Source organism: Sabethes cyaneus, chromosome 3 (genome assembly GCF_943734655.1).
Source record: "Sabethes cyaneus chromosome 3, idSabCyanKW18_F2, whole genome shotgun sequence".
NCBI classification, from domain to species: domain Eukaryota; kingdom Metazoa; phylum Arthropoda; class Insecta; order Diptera; family Culicidae; genus Sabethes; species Sabethes cyaneus.
In genome coordinates this window covers 102,366,927-102,381,553 of record NC_071355.1, presented here as the reverse complement: position 1 = coordinate 102,381,553, position 14,627 = coordinate 102,366,927, and the positions used below count along the sequence as shown (strand labels likewise).

Genomic DNA, 14,627 nt, shown 5'->3' with positions numbered 1-14,627 from the left:
CAAATGAAAAAGGAAATTTTTCGAGTTTATAAGTCATCGATTCACGGATTTTGAAGATTCGCGCATATCCACGTCCTTTACATCCATCCATTCAAATTCGTGTGATTTAGCTGAAATAATCAGAACTTTTTGCTGACGTCTTGCAGCAACACGCCTTGGAAGAACTTTTCTGACGGATTTTGTAATTTTGTCTTTTTTTCATTCATTCAACATTACCTTAGCTGCGAAATTCACACATACATGTTAAAAAAACTTATCATTAAAAAAATTTAACTCTTTGTTTTAAAATGCATCAGTACGTTTATTTTATAGAAGCCGTTCAATAGTATTTTAAAATGAACGCTAAATTATAATTTCCCAAATTAATTTTCTATTTGAAATTTTTTTCGTGTGACGTCACATAACGTAAGGGGGGGTATCCCCGCTGCGACACAAATCGTCACGATTAGGTCAACCCCTCCCCCCCCCCTATAAGCGTGACGTACTTTATGGATGGACCCTAAAGATACTATTGGTATCATGCAAACTCTTGGCACAAATTCTGCTTCAAAAATATGTACCAGTAGTGTTTGGGTAATGTTGGCACAACTTCACGTATTCAGCTAATATAATTTTTTCAGCGCTATTTAAACATATTTACAACAAATCTGGTAAGACATTTGTTAAGATGTAAGATGTTCTTATTACTGTGACGTGTGACAATTTAGCTGAGCTGCCACGAACATTTTCCACGAGATATAGCACTATATGCCAGCTTATCCAATCTTGTTACGTAATAAAACAAAAGTACTCTAGTGCCCTAGGACATTTGAACAATTATCACGGTAAAATGATACTTTTATATTCGAAACATATGATGACGTAAAATATGCAGGTGGAACTAGCTTTAGCCATTCGCACGAAGCGGCATCGTGAAAATCGTCACTACTATGTCTACTAGAAACACCAAAAGTAAAACAACTACATTGTGTCTTTTAGGCCGGGGGCTAACTCGATCAACTAATCATTATATTTAAGCGAATTTCGGTGTCGTTTATTGACACATTTTGAATGTTGTGGGATAAGCATAACGAATCAACACAATGCTCAAGTGCTAATCGAGCAAAGCGCTAAAGTTTATACTGGAAAAAATCCTTGACCTGAAGAGGAATCGAAACCGGTGTGACATCCGTGAGAGCTAGCTGATCGACACTGTTTATAACGGAGCCACGGGGATCATCATACTCATTGGCATTCTCAGACCTCGACAAAAGGTACCACTTTACGCCACACATCATCAGATCTGTTGTGTATATGATTTCAATTTAGAAATGGTTTGAATTCAATGTTGATTCATTAAAACCTCTTTAAAAATTTACTTTAGGTATTGGCCACAGTTTGACACAACGAAATAAATTCAATCACAATAGGTGATTTCTCACCAAGCACTTGTAAGGTTAAGTAGTACCCGAAATAAGTATCTGCGAAATATTTTTGTGTAAGTGAATGATTTGTTTTACGAGCTTTTCTTCAATTTTACTCAGCCCAGTTAACCAATAAGCATCAATGCTATTCAAATGCAAGCCAATAACCATTTAAGTCACGTTAAATATTACTTAAAAACTATTTTGGCAAAATATACTACTTTACTACTAATCTTCTCATAATGCAACAAAGCCTATTTGTTGCTGATTATTAACATTTTAAAATAGCTGTACAGTCAAAACGTTGATATACAGCAACGTGCAGTAAAAAATGCCAGGTATGTCAATAACCAGTTGATTTATTGCTTATGTTACTGCTTAATGGTTGCTTCATTAGAAAAGAATTTGAATGCAACCTAATAGAAAGCTCACCATCTAATACAGCGGTTCCCAAGCTTTAATACAGCCACCCCCACTCCCCCAACTCCCAATGGGGTTTCATAAAAATTTCTGCAAAAGTTTTTTAACTCATAATTGTAAAAGTACTAAGCAAAATAATCAAACTGGTCAAAGAAAAGTCTTTTTTTTTTCAAAACAAAACAGAGCTAATGTATAGATTTTAAGTTTTGCATGACAATTAGTTTCAACCAACATAAAAATATCCAGATACATATATTTTTATTGATAATATTTCTGATAAAAATATCACTAGCATCTCATGCATATAGTATTCTCAATTAACATTATGGGTTTTACGATACATTTGTAATGATTCTAGTGATTAAAATGAAATGGGGAAGGCAAACGAGAAAGCGACCGGGAAGGTCACACCCGGTAACACTCTATAGAGTAGCTAAACTAGGAGGCGCGATGCTGTGTGGTTCCCAGATGCCTGGTCTCAATACTGAGATAGATTTTGAGCAGATGGCCTTGGTAGCAAGTAAGCTTAATATGTTGTTTTAATTATTGGTTTCGTTTTAGCTCATCAAATACCTTCTACTACACAATGAAAGCTTTGGCTGTAACAAGTTCAAATATAACGCATTATGGATATCTTATATTATGGATTAAATATATAATGCACATGGATATCACAAGAAAAAATTAAATTATTGATTGGATATTAGATGTGCTGAAGGAAACTCAAATGATACAGTTATATTTCACTCGAAGGATTACTGGTGAGATTGTTCTATTTTTGTCCATATATGCCCATCCTCATAATCCTTATGTGTTGCCTTGCCCTACTAACACGTAACATGGCCTACTGTTCTCCTGTAACATCTATGAACGTAGTATTGGTTCCCTGTACTTTCAAAAGTAGATGCTACACTAATATTCCTACCCACTTACCCTGCGGTTGTTCGGAAATACCCAGGTATATAATGCGATTATAGCCATCTACGGTGTGTGCAACCTCATATGCTAATGCCAATGCTAATGCCAATGTATAATCATTGTAGTGATTAATGTTGGTCATGAAAACCGCAATAAAAGTGCAATAAACTCTAATTGTTGCTTGGGTTAAATAGATTCAAAATGATGAAAATTAAAAAAAAACATTGTTTTCTCTTCTACATGTACAAAGAATAACCGCAATCCTTGTCGATCTACGAAATAAGTTTAATATTGTGTGTTGTGTATTAACTCTGATTTAATATACTATTTAATATATTTGTTTGAACTTACTCCGAGCCTTCTTCTTGGTGTCCGCCAAAATTCGCAAGTAACCATTGTAATCTGTTTCATTTTCATCGAAATTATCCGAATGATAATCGGTGGTGTTCAGCGCACGAAAAATCGACGAAATTGCCAACGAGCAGTCAGAGTGTCCCTTACCGCTTTTCCCGTCGTTGTCGTGATAGATAAATGCTTGAATAGTCCAGTTGAAGTGCTTTCGAATTTCCCGTACAGCCAGTCCTATATCGCTATAACTGCCCATCATGCGTGTCAATGTCATGTAATTGGGTGATTTGAAGGAGAACGCATCCGTAAGTCCACCAGTCGTGAGAATCGGGATTCCCCAGACCGAGTTATAGCGTGCAATGGGAGCTATCACGTAATCGCAGATCGGTCCGAAGAAGACATCTATAGTTGACCGATACGAGTATATAGATAAATAAAGCAAATACATTCTAATACTCTAAAGAATCGGTACTCGTTCACCACTGACTTTTTGATTGTATCGGAATAAATCATACAGAACTAAATCGTTGGCCTTTACTTCCACTGTTATATCAATGAGTTGATGGCTGTACAATAACAATGTTTTTAAATCTGGTACGACAAATAACATTTAATACAAGCGCGTGATGACGACAAAATCAGTCTACTTTTTAATGAACGAGAAAATTGGAAACTGCAAAAATAAAAACTGCTTCCTTTACCGAACTTTTATTTGTTGACCGAAAATATTTGCAACTGTATTATAATGGGTAAGAAAAATTACGGACGAAAAAAAAGAGAGAAAATAGTTATATTTTATTGTACGATCCTGGTAAGCATTCCAAAACGGCGCGCGTATTCAAATTAAAATGAACAACACAGCCATAGTGTACGGATAATTATGCATCATTTTGTTTGCCTAGTCTAGATGATTTTATTCAAGATAATCTATGGTGAACGTAATAAAAAACCGGCGTAACCAGCATAAAGCATAATGATACCTGGCTTGCGTTTTAGAAAAATATCGAACGCTCCAAGTGCACCATATGTTGAGGAGCACTGGGTGTCTCGATAATCGATTTCAATTTTTATATTCTCCAATGCTCCACCAGGACCAGTAACGATATTGGTGGCCATTTCGATGATCGGTCGTATTGTGGAGAGGATTCTTATATCACGTTGATTTTGCGGTTTTTCCGGTAGAAGAATTGCAAATTTTATGTGCGATTCGCGATTGTCGTAGGAAGGCTTTCGAAAGGTGTCCAACATTTCAAACGACGAGGGTGGCTGATTTCGAGTAGGCATCGATGTACTGTACTCACTATCACTTTTTGCGTATTTATAAGCAGACTTTTCGCTAGTGGAATTCGATGGTAATGAATGTCGGCGATGGTTTTTTGTCACTTTAACATTATTCAGGACGACACCGTGCTTGTTACCGTGGCTGGTTTCTTGAGCGGAGGTATAATCATACTTGGAAAAACTATATTCGGTACTGCTGGCATTACTAGAGGTATGATATTCGCTACTGGTAAAACAAATCAGTGAGATGAGCAATGTTATCACTGATAGCATCGGAGCGCGTTTTGTTTTGAGCATGACTGAATTTCAATTCGATCTAGCTTAATAATAATAACATTCTTACAGCACATTTATTACACTGACACACTTATGCTTCTTTTTGTACCGAGCTTATCACATAAAGATGTTACCGTCATACTGTATACACTAAACCGCGTGGAAACTATATCGATGTTTCGCCGAATATTTCAAACGGCTCTATTCACGAATCAGGTTTGCTGGCATTCCGCATCGCCAACAATCTGCGGTCGTGTTTTTGTTGCATCAAAACACTACCAGTTAATAAACAGCAACCATCGACAAGGTCCACTAAAAGTCCATTGCTAACGGATTGGATGTAGAAGTAGTCGTCGATACGGCGAAGCTGATAGCTGTTCCTGCTATTATGCGGACGCATTATGATAATCTCTGTTGGTAACTTTTGTCGTCGTCTTTTGGATGCTGAGCAATAAACAATGTGGACTCCACTTTCCGTTCCGGTTGGTGTTATTTTTGGCGAAAATTAAGCAACGGGTATATCTTGTCACTCATAAATTCCCAATTCGGTGTCGATCTCTTGCTGTAAATAGATAGTTGCGAATTTACATAAAAATATATACGATTATCTACTCTATTAAAACGATTTTGCTGACAGGTCCGAATTCTAGCTCGTCGTAATTGTATGCCTCAAACGGCCGCCGAATCAAATAATTAACATATTTGAGAATACTTTGAGACAAAAAAATATTGCCCCGTTTAAACCTGTTAAGAGTGAAGCTTAACGTTGATATGAATTAAGAAAATACATACTTTTTTGACTCAACCTTTGCTGGAAGCAATTTGTAGCTAAAATGTTTTGCCACTCTAACCACTGCCAGTGATATTGATCTATTCTTAAATTTGTCACAGATGAGCTGTTTTCGTTGCCAAAAATAATTGCAACGGGTGGCATCTGTATTCGCTCATTTGATTTACACTGTAGTATACCTATGCGAAGTATACCTTTAGATTCCTGCCAAAGAAATCATGTTTTACTTTTCTTGTAAAGACGAAAAAGACGTCTGCTCAAAATAGAGACCAAAATAGAGAGAGCATTACCAAATACATTTGATCTACATTAAAAATATGGTTGCATGGTTACAAATTTTCCAATGTGGATAATGTGGATTTGATAAAGATATTTTGTTACCATTATAAATGCAGATAGCGAATTGTATAGTTAGACTAACTGCAGTTAGACTAACTTAAAAACAAAAGCAAATAATGTACAGGGTGGGTGTTCAATAAGTTCGAATACACTTTAAAAATGTGTTTAAAAATGAAAATACAAGATATCCTTTTCTGAACCAATTTTTATTGAAGCAGTGTTTATTGAAAACCTTTATCACACGCGGCACGCACCTGGTCCATGGGCATCTCCTCCCAGATCTTGGAAATGAGCTTCTTAAATTGGTCCACAGTGCTCACTTAATGTTCGCTCTGCTTGGCCAGCATGTACGACCAGTACATAAAATGTACTGTACATGTACATAAAAGTCCAGGGGATTAAGATCCGGGAAGCTGGGAGGCCACAAAGTCTTATCGAGAAAATCAGTCAAATTCTCCCAAAACCACACTTGGACGATATTCGCCGTGTGGGCCGGTGCGCCGTCCTGTTGAAAGACGTAATGATCTTTCCCGTAGAGGTCACAAAGTGCCGGGACCACAACCTTCTCCAGGACCTCGGTCTCATAGTACGCAGCGTTGATTTTCACGTTTTTCTCGATAAACACCGGTGGAAGCTTTCCAAGCTTGGATACGGCCCCCCAAACCATCACCGACGCGGCGCTCTGGAACCGCGGGATGTTTATGTGGGACGGCGGGATGCTGGCCTACGTCGGCGCCGATAGCCGATCATTTTGGACATTGTGCGGCTGTTGCAAGATGAAGAGTTTCTCATCAGAAAACACGAACTCCTGACCAGCGTGTCGCGAACGTATCACTTTTGCTCTGTCCAGCCTCTTCTTCGTTGTAACCTCTGTTACCCCGTGAACCTTATGTTTCTTGTACAGCTTGCATCCCAGGTCCTTCGCCATGATGGTGTGGGCAGTCCCGATCGACACATCCAGGTCAACAGCGGTCTTCCGGATCGAGCGGTTCATTTTTCGACGAACCCGCTCCCTCACCACCTTGATGGCCGCTGGCGTCCTCGTAGCACGGCCGCCCAGATCTAGCACGGTCCTTGGCCGAGCCCGTCTCCCGGTACCGACGGATGGTGTTATAGATGAAATTCCGCTTCACCCCGTGGGATTTCAACCGCCGAAATATGTCACCGGGTCGCTCATCTCTCGCAAACAACTTTACTACGACGACGTTGCGGAACTCCTTCATCGTGCGCGGTAAACAAATAACAAATGACATCAAGTCGACACCTTGCGCGTCGGTTAGCCTATATATACGGTTAAAGCTGACACCAATTCCAATACACAGAATGCACATGATGCGCACTTACAGAACGATGAAAAGTTGAATTCGAACTTATTGAACACCCTGTAATCAACTTGGGATGAACTCATTTATGACACTTAATACAGAATTGTTATCATTCAGGGGCCATCCATATACCACGTGGACAGCTTAGAGGGGGGTAGGGGGTACGAGAATGTCCACGCTTGTCCACGGAAGGGGGGGGAGGGGGTATAGAAAATGTCCACGTGGACAAGCGACATTTTTTGCAATAAATAGAACTCTCATTTGTGCCTTTTGAATTAACTAAAATTAGGTCACGACGCGTATTGTATTTTGCCTTACAATCAAATGCAGCTCGCCACGAAAAAGAAAATCCATTGACAACGTATTTGAAAAATAACTCGTCTTCCTAAAATTTCACGAACCACAACGGAGAGGTCTTGTGATGTGTTAAAGTCAGCGACCAAGCTAAGGTACTCTTGTTGAACAGGGGTTGAAGCAGATGAATCTTCAAGCGAATATCAAGCTGGAACAGACTTTCCTGTAGTCCATCATTTATTTGTAGTGGACAAGATCAGCATGGATAGAAGAACTAGATCTAGATAACATGCCTAGTTTAGCTTGCTTTTTTTAAATTTTTTTTATATTACAGAATAACGCAAATGAAAACAGAATTGAGCACAGAATTTCACATAAGAAAAAAAATGTCCACGTGGACAAACAATGGAGGGGGGTGGGGATTGAGTCGATGTCCACGCTTGTCCACGGAGGGGGAGGGGGGTGTTGAAAATTGGCATTTTTGTGTCCACGTGGTATCTGAATGGCCCCTCAGAAAATAATATAGTATTTTATTATATGGTCGGTGTTAAATCAGACTGGACCAAGTCGCAAAATTTAAAAAAATGAGTTAATGTCACCAAACGATCAAGAATATTCTAAGCTACATTTTACTCTAATCAGACTACATAAATGTTGCCAACAGCCAGAGCTATGAGATCATTTCGAACGATTGATGGCTATAAATCATACAGAGCAGCACACTTTGAACGCGTTTTGCTCGAAATTAGAGTTTTGCCCCTTGGTTTGCCCTGACTTAACACCGACCATATACGATGTTGCACAAACATGTGAGACATAACTTTAAAAGTTTACCTAAAAATAAAAAATAAGAAAACTTCGTAAGGTTTCGTATTCTACTAAGACGCTCCAAAAACTTCAGTTTAAAAGTTTGGTAAAAAATATTTAATGGCGACATTAAGGAATACCATCTAACATCGTAGATAATGTTGCTTAATTAAACGAACAGACAGCAGCTTTTTAATTATAAATCAAGTATCAGCGATAGTAATAGTGACGGCTGCATTGAAAATGTGATAAAAATGTTGAATTGACTGAAATACATAGCACATGATGGTTACCATACCATACTATGCAAAAGAGATCCTAGGTTCAATTGCCGCTGTTTAATCTGGATCCATTTTGCAATGTTGTTCTTATGCGGTCTAAACACGGCTGCAAAGACAATTCGTGCGCGCATGGTTCGTGTCTTTGATTCAAGCCGGGCGGCTACAAAAATATGCAGCATTATTTCTCTATTAATGCAATCGAAGCTGCAGGATGCACACGAATTGCCTATAGGTATACATACATGTGGAATGCCATTTGCAATTCCGTTTGTCGCCCGCTCTGGAGGTTTTCTCCTGGGGGTGCAAGAAACCTTTTGTACGGGTTCGTTTATTAGTTAATAGTTTATGTTATTTCACTCATCACCGCAATAAACTTTGATTGCACTGAACCATTCATTCGATTTCGGTTCATGGTGCATTGCAATATAGTTTCACTGAATTTAGAAATCAATCATTTGCATAAATACGCGTAACAATTCCATTTACCTCGCCAATAATTGGAACTGGCAAAGCAATATCCGCTGTATATATGTCAATTAACAAACACAGCTGATATGAATCCTCCGTGGAAGCACGTGTCAGCGTTGTGCACCTTCTCAGTCAGCTGTCGGATGCAATTATTTTAGATGTGCATCGCTAGACAACTGGAGAGACGTTTTTGTAGGGGAAGCCACGTTCCCACTCAATATATGTGTTTATTTAGCTATCCTATAAAGGGGTGATGACGAATGCCGACACGTTATTCGTTCGATACAGGCGTGGGAGGTCTAGTATTAGCAAGTAGACTTTATTATCAGTCCATTTAGATCGATTGGCATCGTTGGTTTCAATATCATAACAGAGAAATTGGTTGAAAAATTAGTTGATTAATCTCGACCCCGGTCATCTACGATTGTTTATTATCTCTTCTGATCCATAATACTGCTTTGCTTAAGAGTGCTCCCTTTATCTTGATAATAATTTTAAATCAAAAAACAACAGAAAAAAATAAATGACATAATAATTTTCATAGCTAAAAAACGACTCAAAGACAATGCTTTGTGTTCGGTAAAAGCAGAGCGGGGTAAAACCAGGCGGAATCATGAACATTGAATGCTACCAACAATAAATGGTCAATTTAAATGAAGCTTTAGGTGAAAAACGACCAGAAACCAAAAAAGGCATCACAAGGTAATTTTGTTGCATGATGATGCTCCATCACATACTGCAAAACCGGCCAAGAAAACGATTAAATCATTTGGCTGGTACAGTGAAATTTATTGTTACTTGGAGGGATTCTAATGCTGGAAGGAATTTCTCATAACTCCGGAAATCGCCCAAGTGTCTGCTTGTGGACCCGCCCAACCTTTTTTGATCCTTTTTCAATAGCATGAGTGTGAAATACATCTGATAATCAAATTTGGAGCCGCACTTACACTGGCAAGACCTATCCACGTATCCTGACAAGACCTTAAACTGATGGTGGTTTATCCCACACTCATACACATAATCAAAACATGGGTCATTCCAGGTCAAGTGTCTGAGTGCCATGCAATCTATGTACACTATTACTTAGGTACGGCAAACGCGGCATGTTTGTGCTCGTAATATGCTAAAAAGTATAGGTGTGTTAGTGTCATCGTTGTACGGCACAATGTTTATGCTTTTTTTTATACCCGTAGAAGAATAGGGCGAGATTGACGTCACCCTTGCTGTTTACATTATTTGCGCTGCTAACACAAACAAACGGTACGTTTTTCCACACCTCTACTACTTCACATAGCCATGCAATCGGTTTTCTAGGATTCAGTTTGAACCAAAATTTGACATATTGTTCCTAAGTTTGGTGCCGATTAAAAAAATCGCATAGCAACGACTATAGATGTTAATATCTAGCTGAATGTAAAGAACAGTAAAATGAAATTTATTTTATCCTAAACAAAACGCCGACCCGTGTATCCAAAGTAGCATACCTATTTGATTGGTTTCTTGATGGTTTTCCGCTTATACACTTTTACGCTTCGGATATAAATCGATCAGACGCTTGGTTTTTTTAATGTAAGACAACGTCCTTATTTATTATGCTGGGTAGCACTGCGAAAACGAAAACGGAATTGCAATGTTAGAATGAAAAGTTGCATCGTCAATATGTCGTTGCCGTTGGATTAACAAAATATCCAACAATTTTTTTTTTGTTATGTGAAATTTATAAACATTATGCTATCGCTAAGTGCTAAAGTAGTTAAAATTGATTGAAAAGTAAAGTTTTTCAATTTTCATATTGCTAGTTTTTTTTCTTCAAATCACTATAACAATGGATCGGCAAAGAACACCTCGGGGTTTTGAGTGATTTTTTTGTAAAAAAACTGAGGAATACGATGGAGTTGAAATTTTAGAAATCAAATTGTTCTCATTGAGCGAAAAATGCACATTTAGTTTTTAAATCGAATTTGGTTGCACTGCCCCTAAAAATAAATATTTTTTTTTCGGAATCCTTGGGCAATTTGCTTTGGAATCATAATAAAATTGTCTTTCTAAACCTAGTATTTCCAGAGTCACAAGCAAAAGAAAATAAGAGTATTTGACGAAAACGTGTCTTTTCTTTAAAAATGAAGGTACTCCCATTATTCGAGGGGACGTCCAATCGGCATCAAACTTAGAATGTTTTCTTTCTGACCTGAAACGAACAATCTGACAAAATTTGGTTCAAATCGGAGAAGGTCGATTACAGGTTTGTACTTTTTCTCGGTCACTCGACGTGGAATGACCCATATCAGTGTAGGTTAATTTTTTTTTTTGTAATCATTTCTATGACATTTCATGTACCAATTTTTATGATAGATTCTTATAATAATATTCATTGCCATTTTTGTAACAAGCCTGTTGCGATGATTGTAACAAACCTGTTACAATTTTTTATAACAAATTTATTACGATTCGTACAAATTTTACTGCAATTTTTGCAGTAAATTTATTGCAATTTCTGGTACAACTTACTTACTTAGGTGGCTTGCCGTCCTAAGACAAAGCCTGTTGAACAAAATTTCTCCATGTAACTCGGTTAAGGGCTACCGCTCTCCAATTCCTCGGACACCGAGTACTCTCCGCCAGATCTCGCTCCACCTGGTCTAACCATCTTGCTCGCTGCGCTCCTGGTCGTTTTGTTCCTACCGGATTTGAGGCGAACACCATCTTTGCAGGGTAGTTGTCCGGCATTCTTGCAACATGCCCTGCCCATCGCATCCGTCCAGCTTTAGCTACCTTCTGAATACTGGGTTCGCCATAGAGCTGTGCGAGTTCATGGTTCATCATCCGCCTCCATACTCCGTTCTCCTGTACGCCGCCGAAGATCGTTCTTAGCACTCGTCGTTCGAAAACTCCGAGCACCCGCAGGTCCTCCTCGAGCATTGTCCATGTTTCATGCCCGTAGAGAACAACCGTTCTAATAAGCGTCTTGTACAGGGTGCACTTTGTACGGGGACTTAGTCTGCTCGACCGCAATTGCTTGTGGAGCCCATAGTAAGCACGACTTCCGCTGATAATACGCCTCCGAATCTCACGGCTGGTATCATTGTCCGCCGTTACCAGTGAGCCAAGGTAGACAAATTCATCGACTACCTCAAACTCATCGCCGTCGATCAATATACTACTGCCCAAGCGGTGTCGTTCGGCCTCGGTTCCGCTGGCCAGCATGTACTTTGTTTTAGACGTATTTACTTTTAACCCAATCTTTTCTGCTTCGCGCTTTAGTCTGGTGTACTGTTCAGCCACCGCCACAGATGTTCTGCCGATAATATCCATATCATCGGCAAAGCAGACGAATTGACTAGATTTGTTGAATATCGTGCCCCGCGTGTTGATATCCGCTCGGTTCATAACACCTTGTAGCGCTATGTTGAACAGCAGGCATGAAAGACCATCACCTTGACGAAGCCCTCTGTGTGATTCGAATGAACTTGACAATCCACCCGAAATCCGAACACAGCACTGTGTACCATCCAACGTAGATTTAATCAGTTTGATGAGCTTCCTGGGGAAGCTGTTCTCGTCCATGATTTTCCATAGCTCTTTCCGGTCGATGGTATCATATGCGGCTTTGAAGTCAACGAATAAATGATGCGTGGGAACTCTGTATTCACGGCCCTTTTGGAGGATTTGCCGCAGTGTAAATATTTGATCCGTTGTAGACCGACCTTCGACGAAGCCGGCTTGATAAGTTCCCACAAATCTATTCGCAATTGGTGATAGACGGCGGAAAATGATTTGGGACAGCACTTTATAAGCGGCATTGAGAACGGTGATCGCTCGATAGTTCTCACAGTCCAACTTGTCGCCCTTTTTGTAGATCGGGCAGATAACCCCATCTTTCCACTCCTCCTGTAGCTGTTCCGTATCCCAAATTCTAACAATTAGTCGGTGCAGACAAACGGCCAGCTTTTCTGGTCCCATTTTAATAAGCTCCGCTCCGATGCCATCTTTTCCAGCTGACTTGTTGTTCTTTAGCTGCATGATGGCCTCCTTAACTTCGCCTATCGTTGGGGCTGGCACCTCTTCCCCGTTTGCTGCACCGTCGAAATCGCTTTCCCCGCCGCCATGGTTTTCCGGCTGGGCGCCATTCAGGTGTTCGTCGAAGTGCTGCTTCCACCTATCCGTCACCTCACGATCGTCCGTCAGAATACTGCCAGTCTTATCCCGACACATTTCGGCTCGCGGCACAAAGCCTTTGCGGGATCCGTTCAGTTTCTGGTAGAACTTTCGCGTTTCCTGAGAACGATGCAGCCGCTCCAACTCTGCATATTCCTGCTCTTCCAGGGTGCGCTTTTTCTCCCGAAAGATTTGGTTTCGCTGCATCTTCTTCTGTTTGTGTCTTTCCACGTTCTGAGGTGTGACACTGCGCATCTTGGCCGCCCGCGCAGCGTTCTCCTCATCCATCACCCTCCTACATTCATCGTCAAACCAATCGTTCCGCTGATTCCGGGCCACATGCCCGATGGAGCTCTCCGCTACACTGCTGATGGCTGTTTTGATAGTGTTCCAACAGTCCTCTAGAGGGGCTTCGTCCAGCTCGTCCTCTTCCGGCAGCGCAGCTTCGAGTGAATGCGCGTAGTTTGCGGCGACGTCTGGCTGCTTCAGCCGCGCGAGATCTAACCGAGGCTGGCGTCGGTACCGAATGTTGTTCACAACGGAGAGTCTTGGGCGCATCTTAACCATAACTAGGTAGTGGTCCGAGTCAACGTTAGCGCTTCGATAGGATCTGACGTCGATAATGTCTGAGAAGTGCCGACTGTCGACCAAAACGTGGTCGATCTGTGATTCTGTCCGATTTGGTGACCTCCAGGTGTACTTATGGTGGATTCTGTGCTGGAAAAAGGTACTACGTACGGCCATATTCTTGGAGGCGGCAAAGTCGATAAGTCTTAGGCCCATTTCATTGGTTCGCTGGTGTGCACTGAACCTTCCAATCACCGGTTTGTATTCCTCCTCCTGGCCGACCTGAGCATTGAAATCCCCGATGACGATCTTGATATCATGTTTTGGGCAGCGGTCGTATTCACTCTCCAACTGCGCGTAGAATTCATCCTTGTCGTCATCGGTACTTCTGAGGTGAGGGCTGTGCACGTTGATAATGCTTATGTTGAAGAATCGGCCCTTGATTCTCAACCTACACATTCGAGGATTGATTGGCCACCACCCAATCACCCGTTTCCGCATCTCGCCCATCACTATGAAAGCTGTACCCAGCTCGTGTGTGTTGCCGCAGCTCTGGTAGATGGTATGTCCATCTCTGAACGTACGTACCGTTGAGTTCTTCCAGCACACCTCCTGCAGCGCTACGACGTCGAACTTGCGGCTCTTCAATACGTCGGAGAGCACTCGAGTGCTCCCTTGGAAGTTGAGAGATCGGCAGTTCCACGTCCCGAGTTTCCAATCCATAGTCCTTTCTCGTCGCGTGGATCTATTCCGATTGTTCCAGTAAGAATATATTTGTTCTTCGTTCCGTGCTTTAGTGTTTTTGGTGGTGACGGCTCGCAAAGCCTGCTACACCAACCCCCTGTTTCGCCGGAGGGCCAACGAAGCTCGAAAGAGCCCTCCTTTCTTGTCAGCATACGACCTTGGCTTCCACCAGGGTTGGTTACCCGATCTTCACCAAAGTTGCTCGTATCCC

At 40.8% G+C, this 14,627-nt stretch overlaps 1 protein-coding gene across 3 annotated transcripts in view; it reads right to left on the bottom strand.

Annotated features, from left to right (window-relative positions):
* The window catches only part of LOC128739959 (atrial natriuretic peptide receptor 1), an 89,524-nt gene that overhangs the window by 40,680 nt on the left and 34,217 nt on the right, over positions 1–14,627 (bottom strand). For 2 of the 3 annotated variants that reach the window (XM_053835463.1, XM_053835464.1), the window contains exons 2-3: positions 4,070–5,208; positions 3,093–3,491 (exon numbers count right to left, since the gene is read on the bottom strand). The exons of the other annotated variant lie outside the window; for it this stretch is intronic. In XM_053835463.1, coding sequence (XP_053691438.1) covers positions 3,093–3,491; positions 4,070–4,667 — 997 coding nt within the window. In that variant the 5' untranslated portion in view covers positions 4,668–5,208. The remainder of the gene's footprint in view (positions 1–3,092; positions 3,492–4,069; positions 5,209–14,627) is intronic. 3 annotated transcript variants of the gene reach the window in all.